At 32.9% G+C, this 21,399-nt stretch overlaps 1 protein-coding gene across 21 annotated transcripts in view; it reads right to left on the reverse strand.

Annotated features, from left to right (window-relative positions):
* Ten-m (teneurin transmembrane protein Ten-m) overlaps positions 1-21,399 on the reverse strand; it is a 354,091-nt gene that overhangs the window by 37,576 nt on the left and 295,116 nt on the right. For 20 of the 21 annotated variants that reach the window (XM_076506757.1, XM_076506760.1, XM_076506761.1 and 17 more), the window contains 5 exons: positions 18,041-18,119; positions 9,081-9,259; positions 6,862-8,352; positions 5,915-6,192; positions 1,690-1,801 (listed from right to left, as the gene is read on the reverse strand). In XM_076506757.1, the coding sequence (XP_076362872.1) occupies positions 1,690-1,801; positions 5,915-6,192; positions 6,862-8,352; positions 9,081-9,259; positions 18,041-18,119 (2,139 nt within the window). The remainder of the gene's footprint in view (positions 1-1,689; positions 1,802-5,914; positions 6,193-6,861; positions 8,353-9,080; positions 9,260-18,040; positions 18,120-21,399) is intronic. The other variant, XM_076506774.1, reaches the window with a different exon arrangement.

The following is a 21,399-nucleotide window of genomic DNA, read 5'->3' on the forward strand; positions in this document are numbered from 1 at the left end:
GAATTAGATACTTATCAATACCTACAATTCGTAAGCCACCGATATAACTAGTAGAACAAAATACTAAATTAATAGTGTCATAAAAATACATCCATTTTCTGATGATTTTTTATTTTCATTTTGTTTAACAATTTTATTTTAAACAATCAATACTTATATTTCATTACAATAAAATAGTCACCTCATGTATTTATTTATTATATTATTATTATTATACCTAATATACGTTTTCCAAGTGAATATTTTCTATACTGTTGGCAAAAATGTAACTGTCAAATAACAAAACTAATTCTATTCTCACTAAAAGCTTCATAACAGACTTAAAAAAAAAAACACGTACAAAAATTGCAAGTTGTTTCAATGTCAACCTGTGTGTATGTTTCTATATCAATCTATCCATTCTTCTATGGTGCTTAATAAGAATACTAGCAGCCCCATCCTATAGAACAGCAACAATTCTATTTACTTACAGTGCTAAAACTTGTAAATTCGATTCCATTTGGTGAATACAGCAGATAGCCCATTTTGACTTTGCCCTAAAACAAACTGATAATAATACTATAAAAATAGTAAAAATAAAATGTTCAGCTCACTCCAAAAATAATTTTCTCATTTATGCAGAAAAGCAAACACACACACACAAATCCTTGCCTTAGTAACACGTAAAATATTCAATTAAATGTTTGACAGAACTTGAAATTCACCATGGGCTACTAAACTTAAAATCACTTGAAAATGATAGAAGGCAGACTGAATGACATGTATTTACAATGAAATGTTACTTTAGGCAGATAAATTTACTTAATTGTGTTTACTGCACTAAATGAATACGCAATGTACTTTGTTAATAATGACTTAAAATATAATTTTGAGCCAAGAACAGAGCAAAAACGATATCATTATTCTTAAAAGAAGATTAATATTTTAAGCGATTCGTCAGAGAAATCCGAAGGGCCTAAGTTAAATCAATGCAGTAACTAATTATGTTTGATCAGTGAATTTTAGACTTCCCAGCTCTCAGTGTCATTATAATTTGTACAATCAGTTCAATAAGCTTAAATCAGCTATAATGTTTCAGTATTAGTGCTATTATGCAAATTATATACAATACATTTGCTTTTTTTTTTTGCCTGTCCTTTGAATATTGGATTACTAATACTGTCTAGTATCAAAGTAAATCGGTGAAATGTTGGACAAAGCATTTTATACCTTATATATATATATATAAATGATGTTTTATTAAAATACTGAATTGTGTTTTTATATTTTATTATGCAATTAATCGTTACTAGAGGCTGGTTTCTACCAGCTAAAAAATATTTTTTCTTAATCATATAGATATGTTTTAATATCTCTGTATTTGTTGATGGATACGTACTTATTGTACGATATAAGTAACTTCTTTCTTTTGTTCATCTTACTTATAGCTGGTGTGTAAAACCGGTTTTTAACTTTAATTACTTTAACTGAAGGAGACTGGTTGAAGTATGGTGAGTTAAATTTATATGTGCGTGTTTTAAGAATGGATTATTATTCTAGAAAGTTTAGCTATGAAACTGTTACGACATCCTGTTCCCGTATCTTAAGACATATATTTAGTAGATATTTACCATTTGATCAAAGAGATTATTTGAAATTTAAATAAAAATACATATTCTCTTATTATTACTATATTTTATATATCGTTACCTGTTATAACGGGTACGAAAGACAAAACCTCTGGATTCTCTCCATCGTTATAAACAGAAATATACCACAATCCAGGGTCAAGAAAGTGAATAAATTCCATGTTGTAAGCTTCCTACATCAAAAGAAAAAAATATATAAAATATCACCAAAGACATTTGAGTTTATGGAATATATTGCTTCAGAATAAAATTAGATGACTGTTGTATTTGTAAAATGAAGAAATGCGGAAGCTTTACTTGTGTTAGATTTTCTGTAAAAGCAAATTACTTGTTACTAGAGGTGTGACCAGAGGTAAATTAATGCCAGAATATCAAATGGCATCTGTAAGGTATTTTGTTTCTCTGCTTAAATAACAATTTAACAAAAACGAAAATGTTTAGAAATGTTTCCAGCAAGGTTTCCTTTTCTCATTTATATCATAAATCTATATTTCTGTATTTCATTTTTGGCGTTACTATGTAATGCGATGCCACCGTAAAATTGATTACCCTCTGTAATGGTATGTGGCAACACGTTCCGACACAAAGTATTCATAGACTCGGACCATAAAATGTGTTTAGAATTTCGAAAATGAAAATAGCTTACGTAGTTGATGAAATTGAAAACGAAACACGAATGTGGATCAACTTGGAGCATCAAGACTTTCCAATGAGATACTTCAACCAGTCGTAATTTAGCCATGGTAAACAAAATGCATTATTTTGTAACAGTTAAGAGGCCATGAACGCAAAGAATAGTGGCAAAAGTCATCCATGTTATCCAAGTAATAGTGTGCAATAAAATCATGAAGGATTTTTAACAGAGTATAGAATCACCAATATAAGGCTTCCAGCCATATCTGCAATTCAATCTTCGTGTACTTAAAGCAGCTAGAAGACAAGACAGTTAATTATTTTGACTACCTTTAGCAGGGACTAATAATTTCCATGTGATTTATACCGAAACGAGTGATAGGAAGGTATCGTCCCTATACACTGTATGGTCTAATAAAAATTTAGCAGAAAGGAGGTATGTAGTTTGAACATGACAGTCTTATGACGAGTTCTTCTACTACATCACTAAGGTATGGTCAGGATAGCGATCATCAGGCAGAGCAACATCAAACTGTAGCGAAGTAATGCCCCGATACAGTTTTAATATATCTATTGTTTTTACACTTTATCATCACAATGAAGTTCTAAGAATATTCTTTGCACTTTCTCTTCAAATACATTACCTACTACAGACAACGTTATTTAAATGAAAAAAAAAAAACAATAACAGTAACGCTACGGAACATGTACAAAGAAATAATGTGGCGTGTTTACTTACTAAATTTATGAGGAAGTGTAGATTCGTATTAATATCACAACAAAGGTAACAAGGCTAAACCAAATTCATAGTGATGATCTAATATTTCATCTGACATTAAATAGTTCGTAGATTTTAGACATTCATCTCTCTGTAATTTTAATGTTATTATGCAATATTTCATAATAACAATACAATAATCTCATGATCTTGCCTATTTCAAAAACGTAATTATTATAAAAAAAAGTATTCCATCTATCCTACACCAGTTTCATTCTGTATTAAAACTATTAGAGATTGGAAAATTATTCGAACACTGATATTTAAACCTGGTTAACAGTTATTTTGTATACATATAACGTTTAGTGACACATGAATGGTTTCCAAGTCTGCTTATTCTTAATCTAATCATCCCATATTTTGAGTTACTTTACTCACGTGAATTATGGTTCTTAATGCATTTTATTATAGCTGTGTTTGTTTGTTCGTTTTTGAATTTCACGCAAAACTTCACCAAGTTTATCTGCGCTCGCCATCCCTAATTTAGAAGTGTAAGAGTAGAGGGAATGCAGCTAGTCATCACCACCTACCACCGACTCTTGTACTACTCTTTTACCAAGGAATAGTGGGATTGAACGTCACTTTATAATGCTCCCACGGCTGAAAGGGTGAACATGTTTGTTGTGACAGGGATTTGAACCTGCGACCCTCGGATTACGAGTCGAATGCCCTGACCACCTGGACATGCCGGATCCTTATAGCTGTGTCTTTGTTAAGTTACGAGGATTCGAGGAAAATACAACTAAACTGTTAAAGATTAAATCATATGACAAATTAAAACAACAGTATCATGTGCGAAAAATATGAACTTTACTCTTTATTTACGTTATCGATCTAATTAAATAGTAAGATACAATTATACAACATTTTAGTCTCAAGAGTCTGAAATTCTTTTATCTACTTAATGCTATATTACGAATGGTAAACCTAGACGAATATAAAAACATAAAATATATGAGCGGTATATGTACCTTATGATTGAGTTACATGAATTATTAAAGGTATAACAACGCAAGTCGTACTGAATACGTATTTGCCAATCTAAACCCAATGTAATATTTTAGAAAACAGCAATGTACAGAATATTAAAGATTATTTTAGTATATATTGATCTGTGTAGCAAACCTGACGGAACATTCAGTGAAGTGTTTTTAATGTTCAAATTCCGTCTTGACTTCTTAAGTAATCAATATTTAGGAATAGAACTAAAACACACTCTCTATCACACACACACACACATATAAAACCATCTAATTAAGATTAGTTGTATCTATTGTCTATGAAACAAGTAGATTTTCCACAATATAAATGGATAGTTTATTAGGATTTTAATTCAACATTTTTCAATTTTGAATGAACTCAATGTGCAACTTTAAAGTGGATTTTTAGTGTCACTTTTTGACATCCATTTAATAGACCCCTAGTGGTACGGAGGGATTGATGTCTGCGAAAACACAACGCTAAACACGGATTTCCATACCCATGGACACAGCACAGATAGCCCTCTGTGTAGCTTTGTGCTTAACTTCAAACAAAAAATTCAATTTGCAGTTTTAAAATATTATACAAGTATAATAACATTAATATAAAAGAATATTTAATTACGTATGAGCCAAAATATAATTTAAATCAAAACGCGGATGTTATCCTATACTTGTTTTGGAACAAAATAGTTGAACAATATTTCATACAATAAACTAATGTTTTTCAACTGAGTGAATGGTTCACTTAGTGGTTAAAGGGATCAGAATCATAGTGAATTAATATTATCAACTATACAACAAACTCAAAAGCAAAAAGTCATTAGTTATTATTATTTATTAAAAATGTGGTTTGATAAATATGATTTTTGTTTATTTTTATATTGTATTCATTATAGTTGTGGATTGATGTATAATTAAGTCGTAATAAAAATTACATTTCAATTTAATACAATTTTTGTCTTTTTTCGAACTGGGGTGAGTGAGCTGTTTCGAAAACTTATAAGAGTGAATGATATCGGAAAAGATTGAGAAGCACTGCAATAGATTTTTGGAATTTCGCACAAAGCTACTCGAGGGCTATCTGTGCTAGCCGTCCCTAATTTAGCAGTGTAAGACTAGAGGGAAGGCAGCTACTCATCACCACCCACCGCCAACTCTTGGGCTACTCTTTTATCAACGAATAGTGGGATTGACCGTCACATTATAACGCCCCCTCGGCTGGGAGGGCGACGCGGGCATGAACCCGCGACCCTCGGATTACAAATCGCACGCCTTACGCGCTAGGCCATGCCAGGCCTACTGCAATAGAAGACAGTTAGTTTTCTAATGACGGACTTTAATTTATACTTTCTTGTATCTTAGCACTACTTTTAACAGTTATCTGATGAATAATTTAATTATCGTCGATTTGAAGAAACTTTCATTTTGCCATTAGATATCAGTTAACAAAAACGTCAATATGAAAGCAAAAAAATAATCAAATTAAAAAAAAATTAATTGAAATATGAAATTAAGCTTGAAATTACTTTTTTATTTCGTTGATTTTTTTGCATAATGTTTCTACTTCGTTTTCATATTGAAACTCTGACTGCTTTGTAAATCTAACTTCACAAACGTAAACTAAAGTCAGTAGGAAAAATTACAGATTCCACAAATAGGTAAACAAATTATTTTAAAAATAGGCGTTTATATAAAGAAAACATTTACAGATTTCACAAATATGTGAAACAAGTTAATTTAAAAATAGGTGTTTTGGATAAAAAATTACAGATTTCACAAATATGCGAACAAAGTTAATTTCAAAATAAGCGTTCTTATAAAGAAAATATGTACAGATTTCACAATTATATGAAGCAAGTTAATTTCAAAATTGACGTTTTTAATAAACTTACTTTAAGAGATCGTTCTACTCTCCTGCTTTTGGGACTAAGAATTTCAACAAAATCATATCTCGTGTGAGAAGGAACGCTGTTTCTTCTTCCGTAAACACCAATACTTGCGCCAGCAGGAACGGAAAAGTTAAACTTGACCAAAGCAGCTTCTCGTTGGTGAAACTGAACATTCCAGTGTCCAAATGACGTAACTTTCCGGGTGTTTCTTCTTCCAAGTCTTACTTCCGAAAACGTATCACTTTCTGGTGGAATTATTTTCGCTGGTGAAGGTGATATACCTATGGTGGTCATTGAAAATACAATAAGTAAAAAATAGCCTTGTTTACTCACCCCATCCCCTTTTTCTTACAAATCATGATATATAATACCACCAATAATCACCAAGGTTAATGGAAACTGCTATGAAATATTACTGTAATTTTCTTTTCTTTTCAACAAATGCATTTACGTATTTCATAATATCACATTTTTTCTTAACGACTATAATATGTCTCTACGATTATGAATGCATAAGTTTTACTTATATTAGAAAGCGTATCTACTAATGTGAAATGGAACTGTGCATTTAGTTTAATGGGAAAGCATTTTTAAAAAAGGAATTTAGTAATAATCTGGTTGTTATTCATGTAAGAAGGAATCTGGAGAAAAACTACTATAGGATAGGTAATTTCAGGCCTTTACTCTTTGGCCTAATTTTATATTTAATCAATCAAGGAAACAGTTTCAAGCAAGCTGTTAGTAAGCCCACTTGCAGAAACAAATGTTAGTGGCGTCCACGATCGGTTCCAACATTCTTGTTGAGAGGGTGCTGCTACAATTGTGTTATTGGACCAGATTCATGAGCATGCAGCCAAGCTAGATGCAGGCCAGGTTTATTTAAAAGGGGCAGTGGGTATGAGCAGCTATAGTTGCAAGGAACCAAACAGGACATGGTAGGTTGGACTTACCGAATGATGTAGGAGTCACTTCTTTCACAGCTTTAACAGCAATCCTCTCTGTTGTAGTTTTCATCTCAATTGGCAATGTAATTGCTTCGGAAATCTCGGTTGTTCTATTTTCGGCGTCTATATCTGTACGAGCTATGAAAGTTGCACTGTCTATAACTTCAGATGCATTAGCAATAGTGTTTAATGTTGTTTCTGTGTTTGATTCTATGGAATAATTCAATATTGCAAATAGTAACATCTCGGGCTTTGGTAATGGCGTTTCTGAAATAGAGATATTGTTACCTAAAGACTCAAATTTTGGTATCGAATTGTTTTGGTGTTTTAAAATATCTGTAGAATTGAAAATCGCTACCTCTTCAGGTAATGACGCATTTGTGGTGTCTAAAACGAATGGTACATGGAGTGGTGTGATCGATTTCGATAATTCCGTATAATTTAACTCAGAATCTGATTCTTCTGAGATAATTAAGATTTCTTGCAAACTTGAAGGTTCTGTAATGGTCTCTGTTTGTTCTGATTTTTCAGTGTTAGCAAGTGGCTTAGGACATGGACAGCATTCTACTGTGTAGTATACAGGAGCTTTCTCTGTTGATTTGATGAATGGTAATTGTGTCGTTTCTTGACGTATGTCAACGTATGAAGTGCTGAAGGAAGGCACATCTTCCTCTGTTTTGGTAGTTTGTGCAGCAGTAAGAGGTGTTGATGAAACTGGTAAAGGTTTAGAATCTAACTCTTCTGGTTTCGTTACCGTTTTGGGAGTGTAAGAAATACTTCCACTTGAAGACTTTACTCCAAATTGCTGCGTCGACTTGGAATTGCGAATGATAAACAAAGGAAGCTTGCCTGAGCCAACAGCTTGTGCATGCTCATGCTCTGGTAACTCAATCAAATTGGCAGAAAAATCAGACTTTTTAGGCTCAACAGGATCAGATGGAAAGGTGAGAGTCTTAATTGCATCAGGGTTTTTTAGGACAGTTTGTATTTGGTTACCGGAAGCATTGTAGTCGGAATTTACTGCTCTAGGATTGGCTGCTGCGTCATGCTGCAGCGCCTTACTGGCTGATACTTCCATATTCGCTGGTGCTGGTTGAGAGTCATCATTATTATTTACGTTTTTGGTATTACTTTGATCTTTACTAGGAGGGAGATTACTGGTGACAGACAATAGCTCATCAGCCCGTAAGTCTAAGAGACCATAGTCATTCTGGCTTGTTTCACTTCCTATTCTCTTTGCAAGGGTTGCATCCCCACTGCTTTCATCCATCAAGTCGTCAGTTGTGGCAGAAACTGAAGTATCCCCAGGTTTTATTTCGGAAGAATTTCGTTCGTGGGTTACATCGCGTATATTCCTGACTTGGGGACTAGAAAAGAGCCACAATTTACCTTTCGGATCTTGATACGTACTTTTTAACCCTGGTCCCTGTACGACTGAATCCGTATCATCCACCATTACTGGGCACGGTTGTCTGTTGGCGTATCGCAGGTTCACCACTGTAAATAATTTATATAATGTATGGGTTTATTACCTTTTCATACTTTGTAAATAACACACACATGTAAATGTTTTTATGTCATAAAATATGTTTACTTTAAATGAAATGTCTTTAAGATAATAAACATTTCATTACGGATAAAAAATGAACTGCAACTGTAAGATCAAAGAGTGAGGGTTAGACAAAAAGCATTTCTTTTTACTATGACACTGTCACAACGTTATAGCTAAAGATTAATACCTGAGTAACATATATATTTATAATAACCGAATTATGTAGATAAGATTAGACTATGTTCCACAGCAATATAATTTATGAATTACATGACCAGTTACTTAATTTGCATAATCGAGACACAACTAGGTATCTTGCCTTAATATTTATTTTTAGACTAGATATTACAAAAATAAATAAGTTGACAGATTTTCTACGTATTGGTTTGTCTAATTTGATAAAAAGGATTTCAGAAAGTATTGTTTGACTATATTTCACATTTCTTTATACAACAGAACAAATTATACGAATACAAAAACAATATGCCAGTAACACAAATTTTAAGCGTCAGGGGTATGTTTTGATGTTTATTGCAGTATTTCATTACTGTACAAAACTTTTGTTAGGCAAACACAAACACTTATACTATGCCCAATATAAACACATATGTTCTGTAAAGAAGTTCACTGAGCATGAACGCTTATGTATATGAGCATCTTGCAGACTACTTACCTATGAAGTACGATAAAGCTGTAAGAAGAGCAATCGAAATAAAGATAAAAATCAGAGCTGTACATTTCCAGCTACAGCGAGATGACAGTGTTTTTCTTAAATGTAATCGGGAATGAGCAAAATGGCTAGACACGGGACGTCGCACGCTGTTACGGACGGGAATAACAGGCACAGGAGCTCTGAAAAAAAAAAAAAAAAGATGTCTTACTAGAATATTCTATTCAACGTTTTACCATCTGAAACATTTTATTTCTTTTCTGGCTACTTTTCTTATGGTCAGTAATTCAGAATTATGGGCAGCCATACCTGAGCCCACGAAATTTTTAACCGAGTTCTAAAGAACTAGATTAAAAATTAAAATCCATGTACGATAATGTAATAGCCAGGTCGAAACTAGCAGCAATAAGTATAATGTTCTTCATTTATTAGAAAAAAATTGTAAAAGAAAATATATTTGAAAATCTATCTAATAATCTTATGGTGCTCCAGTAGGTTTGTGTTTGTTTTTTTTTCGTATAACAAAGCCACAAAGGGCTATCTGCTCAGCCCACCGAGGGGAATCGAACCCCTGATTTTAGCGTTGTAAATCCGGAGACATACCGCTGTACTAGCGGGGGACCCTCCAGTAAGACAAAAGTAATTTTTCGTATTTAAAACACTAAAACATGGGGTTTGAATTTTTTCGGTCAATATAGATATTTCAAGGTAGCTTTTCTCTATTATTGTTAGTAGTAATAATGTTATAAGTTTATAACGTATTCAAAAGACGGTTAATAAATAAAAAAATATTTATATATTTATATATACTCTTCAAGAAAAGAAACGCAAAAGGCAAAATATGAGACAAATTGTTAACAAGTTTATTCCTGGTAGTTCTGTATGACATGTGTGAAACGTTGCACATTCACTGCTGAACATCCAAAGTCTGCAAAGGCTAAGTCCACGCTCACTAGGTGAAGTTTAACGTCACGCAACGTCAATAACTAGTATGCCCCCCGTGAGCATCAATAACTGCTTGGCATCTCCTGCCCATGGAAGCGATGAGGTGACGAATCACATCCTGTGTAATGGCTGTCCATTCAGCCTGCAAAGCTGCTGCAAGCTGAGGTAGAGTCTGCAGTTGAGGTTGTCGCTGTCGCAGACGTCGGTCCAACTCGTCCCAAAGATGTTCGATGGGGTTTAAATCTGGTGATCTGGAGGGCCAGGGAAGAACGTTGATGTTGTGGTGTCTTAAGAAGACAGTGGTGAGTCGGGCTGTGTGAGGACGGGCGTTATCATCTTGAAAAACGTCGTTGACGTTCACCATGATGGGTTGCACATGGGGCCTAAGAATCTCGTCGGCGTATCGTTGAGCCGTAAGATTCCCTCGAATGTGCAAAAGGTCTGTTCTGGCATTGTAAACGATGGCAGCCCACATCATGGCGCTGCCACCACCAAACCTGTCAACATACTGCACACAGTTTGCTGTAAAACGTTCACCTCGGCAACGGTAAACACGGGTCCTTCCATCCTGCCTACGAAGCATAAAACGTGATTCATCGCTGAACCAAACATGCCTCAATCGTCGATAAGGTCATACCCGATGTGCCCGAGTCCACTGCAGCCATGCTTGACGATGTTACTGGGTGAGGATGACGCCTCTGACTGGACGTCGAGGTCGGATTCCTGCATCTCGTAGACGGTTGCGTACGGTCTGATCGGAAATCCTACGGAGCTCTGGTATGGTTGAGGCAGTAGACGTTGCAGTGGTTGTCCTATCCCGAAGGTGACATAACCGGATGTTGCGATCTTGTGCGGGCGTGGTCACACGAGGTCTGCAGATCGTGGACGGTCACGAGTTGATCCATGTTGTTGGTGACGATTCCATAGCCTTGTGATGGTGCTTGGGTGGACATTCACAGCTCTGACAACATCTGATCGAGATTCGCCTGCTTTCAAGCGACCATCGGCGTTGTTGCGTTGTGCTTCAGTCAGTCTTGGCGTAACTGTGTTGCGTGTCGGTGGCTTAACACTGAGCTATGGAAACCGAGAACCCGTCACTTTTATAGGGATTTTGCACATGTTGCACTTGCAGAACATGCAGATCTCTCACACAAATTTATTGGACACGCATGCGTTTTGGCGAAAAATCCGATGTTTTCCTCCGTTTTCAAAGTGCACAACTTTTATTGTCATTTTGGTCTGACAATCAGTGCCTTAACACGTGTAACATCACATACTCTGAGCTTGTAACGTTATTACATATATTTCTCTTTAAAATAACAAAAATATCCCTTTTGCGTTTCTTGTTTTGAAGAGTATATATATAATAAAAAACATTCTTTAAAATAAAATACAGAACAACGTTTCGACCTTCTTAGCTCAATTTCAGGTTAATTAAGAGAGTTGGTAACTCACCGTTGTTCGGCACATGTCTTAGGCAACGGTGAGTCGTTAACTCTCTTTAGGATACACATTTACTTCAAGTGGTTTTCTCGTCATCTTGTATCAGTTTATTAGTTTGATATTAAAACAAACTGATTAATTGACAATAATATTACAAAATAGTAAAAATAAAAATGTCCAGTTTACTTCCAATATAATTTTTGCAAAGATTTCTCATATACGCAGTAAAACTTGAAAAAATTTCTGTGGTTTGTCCTTTGGCAGTTTAAAGATGAATAAATTGTTAGTAATTGTTAAAAAGAACTTGAAAATATATTGTACCTGTAAAGTTCATGACAATTTATGTCCGTTACCTATTGGAATTTAGAAACAATTTTGGGCCAGAAACTAACTCATTTTAGCTGAGGAATTAATGAAACCATAAATAAATTTACTGTACTAGGCGTTATCACACATAAATAGTTAATAAAAATACATGCAGTGTGCAAAAACTAAAAACAGAATTTCTTTCTTTTTCCATTTGGAACCCCAGACAACTGAATAATCTTTTATATTTTAGGTTGGATTCTATAACTTAAGACAGTATTTGATGTAAACTTACAGCAGTTTAGAGGTGGTAATAATTTAGTCCTCTCAATTTTAGGTGCCACATAAAACTTTAAGTATTACACATCAGAACACTCAGTTGTTATTAGAGCTACATATGAATAAAACTGAATATCTCTATCCTAAAATGATAGTGTAATAATTGTAAAGGAATAAAATAATAAAAAAAACAAACTACCTAACAATTATAGTAGTTATTTATTTTCTCATTAGATGGTGTTCTTGCCTAACGCAAAGATTAACATATTGTGTCAGATGATGTGGGGTGAAATTTTTTTTATATATATTTTTTAATAATTTGGAATTAACGTACGACTTTACAAGAATGATTGAAATTATTTAATTTAATCCATTATTACTTATATACATTTAAAGTTTGGTTTTCTAGAAACGAATGTAAATAAACCTGAGTTGCAAAGCTACTAAAAATATTACTGAAGAATAAAAATAGCTGCTACAAAATTAAAGACACAAGACGAACAAACACAAAACGTATTATAAAATCACTATACTGAAGGTTTGTTTCATACTAAACATGAAGTTATGTTGCCTTTCCACACAGGCCTATCTTCCTAGTCCAAAACATATTTCCAATCACGTATATGTATTCCGAATTTGAGGAAAATAAATTATTACCGAATTAATTTACTTCATCTTGAAGTTTTAAATTAAATATTTTGTGAAAGTAGATTCATATGTTTGTTTTATTAAGGCACAAGGCTACATAATTTGTTCATCAGAAGTATCGAACATCGATTTTCAGCATGTAAGCTTTTAATCTTACCGCTGATCCACTAGGGCTATGAAAATAGAGTAATTAGCATTACAATGTGAATAAATAATTAACATAAATTAGGTATAACATCAATTAACTTTTTAAATACTATACAAAATCTAAATGTAGATTTTTTATTCTAACATCTTTGTATGATTGAATAGGCTTATAACCTCGGATAATAATGTTGTAGGCATCCTTGACGTAAAAATATAATCGTACACGTAAAATAATTTCAGAGTGTCGTTTGAGCGCAAAGCTTCACAATGGGCTATCTTCTCTCATCCCGAAAAACCCGAATATTAACAGTGTAAGTCTTTAAACTTACCGTTGACTTGTTGTGAGAAAAAGAAAATACTTAGCTAAATATTTAAAATAATATTTTTTCATTCTTTACTATCAAATATCTAAGCTTTATGTTTATAGTATCTGTAAGTGGCTTGATATGGTTTAACAAAGGGAGTTAAAGTGTTCCTACGTAGTTTTTCCTTCATTAGAGAAGTATTAAATTAAAGTGTTTATGGATAAATTTACATTCCAACATAAACACAATAAGATGACAAAACCTTTCTATCCGCATAACAATTCTGCAAAAATTACACATTGATTAATAATTAATAAGCGAGAAATGTGACGATGTTTCTTAAAATAAACCTCAATCTTACAAGATTAAGTAAAATTGTTTTGCAGTCCCTAATAAGTTATATGTCAAAAATGTTAAATATTGTTTTAATTGTAAGACAATCAAAGTAACTTATCAATATAACTTTGAATCGAAAGCCCGTTTACCCTACACGAATAAAAAGACAAACCTAACATCTATGACGCATGGACAAATGTCTGACACAAACAATACTACGGAATTTTATGTAGGCATGTACACAAAGACGGCTGTTGTTGGAAAGAACCTATCCGTGGAGATCAATTGTATTCACTTTCGAGCAGTAGATCAGAAACGAGTTATTTCTTTCAGCGAAGAGTTTTGATAACTTTAGCCATCACAGTTGCAACAGTAAATTTTACTGATATATTGTTCAGTACTCGCTGGTTTACATCCTGCCTGTGCTTTCTTTCTCTTTCATTGCTAATATCGATTTTCTCAGTCAGTTGCTCTCATCATCTGTCCTGCAATAAAATGTATGCCGTTTTCTCTTAGAAGTTACTTTAATACTTCGAACTCACGAGTGTTCGGGAATCTTTATTTCCGAGATGGTGTGCCTAATATTTAAAGGGTGTAGGAGCATTTTGCAACTGGTTTTATTTGCGTGATCACAGAATAACTTACCAAAGTCGTTACATTTGAATTCAAATATACACATATTTGTTTTATCAAATTTAAAATATTTGTAACTTGGCTGTCTGAATCTTATTATTAGTGAGTGCAAGAATTCTTTGAAACTAAGCACAAAGTTACACAATGGGCTCTCTGCACTCTGCCCAACACCTGTATCGAAACCCTGCTTTTATTGCTGTAAGTCTGCAAACATACCGCTGTGTTATCTGTTATCTGCATATAAACAAAGGTTTAGTTTTAAGCTCTACAAAATTCATTTTAAAAGACATTTTATTAACAATTTAATATTAAAAATTATTGGTCCAAATAATAAACTATTTGTGAATTTATACTATTCATTGAAATGTTTGATGTGTTTTTCATATATAAATAATACTAGAGCTACTTAGATATATTTCTGTAATATTTTAAAATGTAAATTTAATTTTGGGTAGAATTGCAATAAAAGTCAAAATCTGACCCAGAACCAATATAAAGCTCAAGTAAATAAAGCTTATATAGATTATTAAACTATTTTAATTATTGTTTAAAGAAATAAGTGTACTTTCATTTGATTATTCCAATGTTAAGTAGTTTTGTTCACCAACCACTTTTGTTTTATTATTGCACTTCTAAAACAATCTTCATATACGTAATCAGTTAAAACATACGCACATTTAACTTCAGATATTAAAATAATTAAATAACTGTCCATCCCATCTGGTTGTCCGAGACGCGATTAATTGTTAAAACTTCACTTCGCCGAAGAAAAAAGTCATACTATAACGTTTTAGCAATGTACATATATATACATACATGTATATACGCGATAAGAAACATATTATTCCGCATAAGCCTTTAAAGACCTTGGATTACTTCATCACATTTACACAAAAAATAAAAAAATAATAAGTCTGCCACTGCGTGATGGGAGTCATTGAAGTGTATTGGAAAAGATAAAAATAGTGTTCTAATATTCGACTATTGTTTTACGTGCTCTGCCTTTCCGAGAAACCATATAACTGATATAAAAGCTATATTTATGTTATTACAAAATGAGGACCAAATTACTTTACTTTCTATTCTCGCTCTGATAACAGAATGATGCTCACAAAATGTGACTAGAAAATTTAGTATTTTACTGCATGGTTTATGACAGCATATCAGGGTTTTGTTGTTGTCTCAGTACACGCAATATGAAGATAACATGGTTCACAAAAGCCCAGTAAGTCCCTTTACTATAGGCCAGGTGTTCGTATGATACGTGCTTTTGTAATATTTAATTTTAGGCTAATGGATGAAGCGAATGGAAAAGCCTTGTTGAACTGATAAGCCGATAACCTATCCAGCCAATGTCCCTGTAACTTTCTAGGCTTTTGATCGCTTGCTACGTTCACGGAAGCGAAAAAGGGTGGGGACAGAGTCTTCCTGTCGCTATTAATATTCATCAAAAGGTCACTTAATGAAGTTTTCGCATGGCAACTACTCCCAAGGACTTTCCGAGTTAAATCCTTGGCTATAAAGGTTTAAAATGTCGAAAATAATTAGATCAAGTATTGACAACATAAACCCTCATATGTTTGTGTAATGTCGGAAATAAATTAAAGGATGAACAGAACATTTCAAATTTTAGTTGTTTTCACATTTCCATTAACTCTGTTTATGATTTTTTTCTTTATGTTTGTTTGTTTGCAATTAAGCACAAAGCTACACAATTGACTGGCTGCCTGTGCTATGACTATCACGAAATCCGAACATGGTTTCTAGCGTTGTAAGTCTGCAAACATACCGCTGAGCCACTGAAGATATTTCTTCATGTATAATATTTAGCAAGATGTGTGTACAGTATACATTAACATTATAGAAATTATTGAGATAATTTACAACTTGGCTGAAAAATAAAAGCTACTACATAAAGAAAAATACATTCAAAACAAATTCACGTTTAAAGAAAAACTACTCTATTTTCTGTTTTCATTTTTCTTGTTGCCAGGTTTAGGTTGTTTGTTTCAGGTTCATTGGGAAGAGCCTATTTAGATTTATATACGCAGAGAAAAATTTTTCGCAACAAACTTGGCAAGAAACAGGCAATGGAAAAATAAAATTATATAAGCCTAATTGGGTTTTAACCAAATAATTTTTAAGAAAGCGGATACTAAAACTAAAAACATCATGCAAAATAAATAGGTTATCGAGTCCATTGTGTGACATTCTATTCTGTACATGAATATTCAGAATTATGAAGAAATCTGCATTCGATAAAAAGCACAACACAAAATCCCCAAGCATCTGACGAAATATAAAGAACATTTTGTTGTGTTTTATAACTTAAGGGACGATTTTACAGCGAATTTAATTAAAAGTTTGTAATTGTTAATATGTAAGTTCTTTTTTAGTAATACATCATGCTCATTGTCACGGAATTTAATTATATTAATTTAACACAGTGTGATTCCAGTTATTTGTAACGTAAGGCAAAGCAAGAATTCGGCTGTATTTCAATATATCCGATCGATATATTGCTAAAGCAATCAACTCTTAATCCAAGGGTCACGGGTTCGGATCCCCGTCGCACCAAACACGCCCTTTTTGCCGTGGGGGCGTTATAATGTAATGCTCAATACCACTATTCGTTGGTAAAAGAGTAGCCCAAGAGTTGGCGGTGGGTGGTGATGACTAGCTGCCTTCCCTCTTGTCTTACACTGCTAAATTAGGAACAGTAAGTAGCTTTGTGCAAAATTTAAAAGAAAACAAACAATATAAAGAGTAATATATGTTCTTACAGAAGTGGGATCCGCATAGCAGTAGGGACACAATTTTAATTTCCATTACTGTCTGCACACAGTAGGAAAAGTTACTGCTCTCGGAAGGAAAAAGAAATAAGAAAAAGGGAAAGAAAATATTCTACCAGTGAGGATTGTAAGAAAGAAAACCCACTCTCCTAAGTTAGTGTTTGTTCCAGCCTTCTTTACAGTGGTAAAATCTTAAATGAATAAGGTAATATTATTTGCAAAGTAGAAAAAAATACTAGAAAAATTTATTATTAAAAATAGTTATTATATCAACTTTTGTTCACAAATTTTAAGTATAATATATTCATGCTTCTTGATATTTACGTAATATATTTTTATACTTATTTCAAAATATTTTAATACATTTATTTAATGTTTTTATGCCAAATCCAATTTATGTTACCTTCTAATTACGTTTACTTTCTATGGTGGTTATATTAACCTGTGAAACTTCACAAACGAACGTTAAGACTGTGCATCCTCACTTATATCTGAGTTCTATTTCTACACCATCTCTAAAAGCTAGGATATCTTATACCCTACATTATAGCCTGTTTTATGGTGAGTTAATTCTGTTGTGGGGCGTTTTAGTACAAAGCTTATTTTATATTATATTTATTTCATCATAGGTTTGGTTTCGCTGTTCGTAACGCAGTCCTTCCTTTTTGATGCAAATATTTATTTAACTGCTTAAATAATGTTTATGTTTACGTATATACTATTAGAAAAATATGGAGCAGTAACACAGCTTTGTAACATATTTGAATCGTTTGTGTTCACTTATGAACTAAATTATTTTCTAATTTCTTAATCAAATACAACATGACTTATGTAGCATGCAAACACTTTTCTGCTCTTATAATGTAGATGGACAAACTTGAAATGGACATGGTTTAAGCATGTTATTATAGCAGTTATAATGCGAGATGTTACATCGTTTAGAAAAATTCATTGATTCTTTGATAAGATCGGTTATAAAATATTCTATTTAAACCAAATTTTTTGATTACGTAACTATATGAGATTCCACTGAGATGCAAAATTACGAGATAAAACTACAATACAATTAAACAACTTCAGCGAGAGAAAAAAGTAAGTTTTTTTTTTAAATATAGAAGATTAAACTCACCTGTCTGGGTGCTTTATGTCATCGTGCAATGATGGCGCTGAATTCTTATGCTGAGGAGAACCTGATCTCTTAGGCATATCTGTAATACATCGTTCAAATAATAAGCAAAAGTAAAACAATTTTCTTTTGTTGTAGCCCTGTAAGTTTTAATATGGTAGGAAACAAAATACACAAAGTGATATATTGCACACATTTACTTTTTATCTTCAAAATGATTGTGTTTTCGCGTACTATGGTGTTGTACACTATACTATACATTAAAAGCACTTAGTTTTTACATACTTCATTTTTCATCAATTTACGACAAATCGCAAATGATATTATCTTTACCCTTAAGTTATTGTCTTGCGGTTTGATAACTAACTTTATAAACTGTTAATTCTGAGAAAATTTTGTTTTTGTCATTCTTCTTTTACGTTATCATTAAGATTGTATACGTTTATTTTTTAACAGTAGTAGTACTTAATCATATTAATATGTGTAAATTTTCATTGTGCATTTATAATCCTAAGAACTAATAGTTTGTTTCTAAAAACAATAATCTTCAGACACGTGCATTTATGAATTTTACACTACACTACTTATAACCAACCGATCCTTATCGGGTTTTTACTAGTTAATCCTATATGATTTTATTCCTCTAAGGATAAACTCCCGGTTTAGAGAGTACTTTTAATTACTTTAAATTAAATTATCTGTGACCACCTGAATCCTTAGTAGATTTTATTCATTTAAGTAAACACCACTGTAGTATAAATCAAAAGTAGGTAAATTAAACGAAATATAACCTCTTAAAATCGACAGAGAAATTATTAATGTTTTCTAGCTAAACATTTGCTAATTTTACTCTTCTGAGAGTAAAATCTAATCACAAGAATATAAGGTATTTAACTTACTTCATTTCTGATTACTTCTGACCCATTAATTTTTAGTACATTTTATCAACAAATTTCTTGATGATTTTTCTCATCTAATGACAATCTCCAGCATTAAATATATCACTTATTTCGTACTAATGATTGCCAGAGTCCTTCAAAGAAAAACAGATAATATCTAGATAAATTAAATAATAAAAAGAGAAACTTCCCGGCAAGGAATGTATTTCTTAATTTGAAATTCAGCCATCATGACTGTTTTTGTTAACTTCACTGAAGTAATAGTTTTAATGGAGCCCAGAATAAAGAATTTTTTAAATGAATTAACATTTGTACGAGTATTTTCTTCAGTTAATTAATTCGTGCTTTCTTTCACCAAACTGAACTTTATAGAACTGAATTTGAATAACCTATAGCAATGCAACTACTTACACTAAGGTTATAGCAATCATATATTAATCGCTACCATATTATGTCTAATTAATAATTAATAGCTTTTGATCATTTACAATTAGACACTAATTCTATTTGCTTTTCTTCCACATTTTGACTGCTAAGCTATTGTCATTCTGAAAAGGACTATTTTTGTGTCATTATTGACCGGAGTTCAAGCCTGCTTCTTGATAGAATCTGAATTATTATTCACTGAAATTTTAAAACACTCAAATGGTTATTTTAACTCCATTTCCAATTGAAAACAATCAAACATTAAACCCAGGCTAGATAAACAGCTAATGAGAGAGAAAGTGCGTTAGAAAATAGTATATTGAATATAATTACAGGTTCATTCCGAGTAAAACTTTCAAAGCTAATAAACAAAGTGAATGAGTAGTAACTCTTCAGGTTTTTAAAGAAATGCTTATTTCAAAAAGAAATTGTTTTACATTACACAAGTGTCTTTTAAGTTTCAAAAGTTTGAAAAATGTATCTAATTTGCTATTTATATCTTAGGCACTGAACACATTTGAATTCAAATTAATGTAGGTAATGTCACACTTTATTATACAAATAATTTCCGATTTCTTAGTCTCACTCTACTTTCCTAAGAACCCCGGCATGACCAGGGGGTTAAGGCACTCGAATCGTAATTTGATAGTAACGGGTTCGAGTCACACCAAAATTCCTCGTATTTTCAGCCGTGAGGACGTTATAATGTGATGGTCAATCCCACTATTCGTTGGTAAAATAGTAGTCTAAGAGTTAGCGAAACGTGGTGATGACTAGCTGCCTTTTCTCTAGTCTTACACTGGCAAATTAAGAACGGCTAGCGCAGATATCCCTCGTGTAACTTTATGCGAAATTTAAAAAAACGAATGAACTTTTCTAAGAAAGTACTTTTAATTGTTATGTTTTGCATTACACTACTCACGCTCAGGTGTTTGTATAAAAATGTAGAAAACAACAACAGTTTCAATTTATGAAATAGACATGTTGTATGACCATAAAATTAAGTAGCACTTTCAAAATAGATGAAAATCCTTAAACGAAAAAAATTGACTTTAAGTATTTGTTTTAACATATTTTTACTGTGTAAATTGTTTCCTTTGCCAAAATGAAAAGTTTTGCTGACCAGGACACGATATTTATTTGTAAGCACATATCATCAATAATTGTACTTTTAAGTATATTTTTTTCTCTTTTCCTCCCCCAATACACTCTTGCATGAGCATAGATTTAAATAAAACATGGTTTGAATGGATTAAGTGTTTGGGATGGAGTGGGTACATCATAATCCAGTTGTACAAGCATTACAGTTTCCTACAATTTGTTTGTTTTGGAATTTCGCACAAAGCTACTCGAGGGCTATCTGTGCTAGCCGTCCCTAATTTAGTAGTCTAAGACTAGAGAGAAGGCAGCTAGTCATCACCACCCACCGCAAACTCTTGGGCAACTCTTTTACCAACGAATAGTGGGATTGATCGTCACATTATAACGCCCCCACGGCTGGGAGGGCGAGCATGTTTGGCGCGACTCGGGCGCGAACCCGCGACCCTCAGATTACGAAGCGCACGCCTTAACGCGCTAGGCCATGCCAGGCCCTGTTTCCTACAAATCACCTAAATCTATTTTTTGAAACTACGTTTTTAACTTTAGTCATAGTCGATGAGATGAAGCACCTGATTTTGGTACAAAGAAATAGTTAAGATCTACACAAACTAAAACATTCGAAGTAAGAGTATTACTGGCTATGCTCAAGAGGCTGCAATTATCCTTATCACTCAAGCATTAATCATAGAAAGTTTTGTAAATTTGATCTCTGTGTTAACTACAACACATATAAAAGATCCTCACATATATACTTTGTACATATATGTGAAATCTTAAGTCATTAAGGATTAAACATAAGGACTTATCAGATCCCAAAGTTATGGTCATCGCTAATGCAATCAGTACTACACCATGATAAATACTCCTTTGAAATAGGAACTGTTAATACAATGTAGGTCATTGTAATACTCATAAATCTTAAAATAGCAAAGCAGT

This window comes from Tachypleus tridentatus, chromosome 6 (genome assembly GCF_004210375.1).
Source record: "Tachypleus tridentatus isolate NWPU-2018 chromosome 6, ASM421037v1, whole genome shotgun sequence".
Classification (NCBI taxonomy): Eukaryota; Metazoa; Arthropoda; class Merostomata; order Xiphosura; family Limulidae; genus Tachypleus; species Tachypleus tridentatus.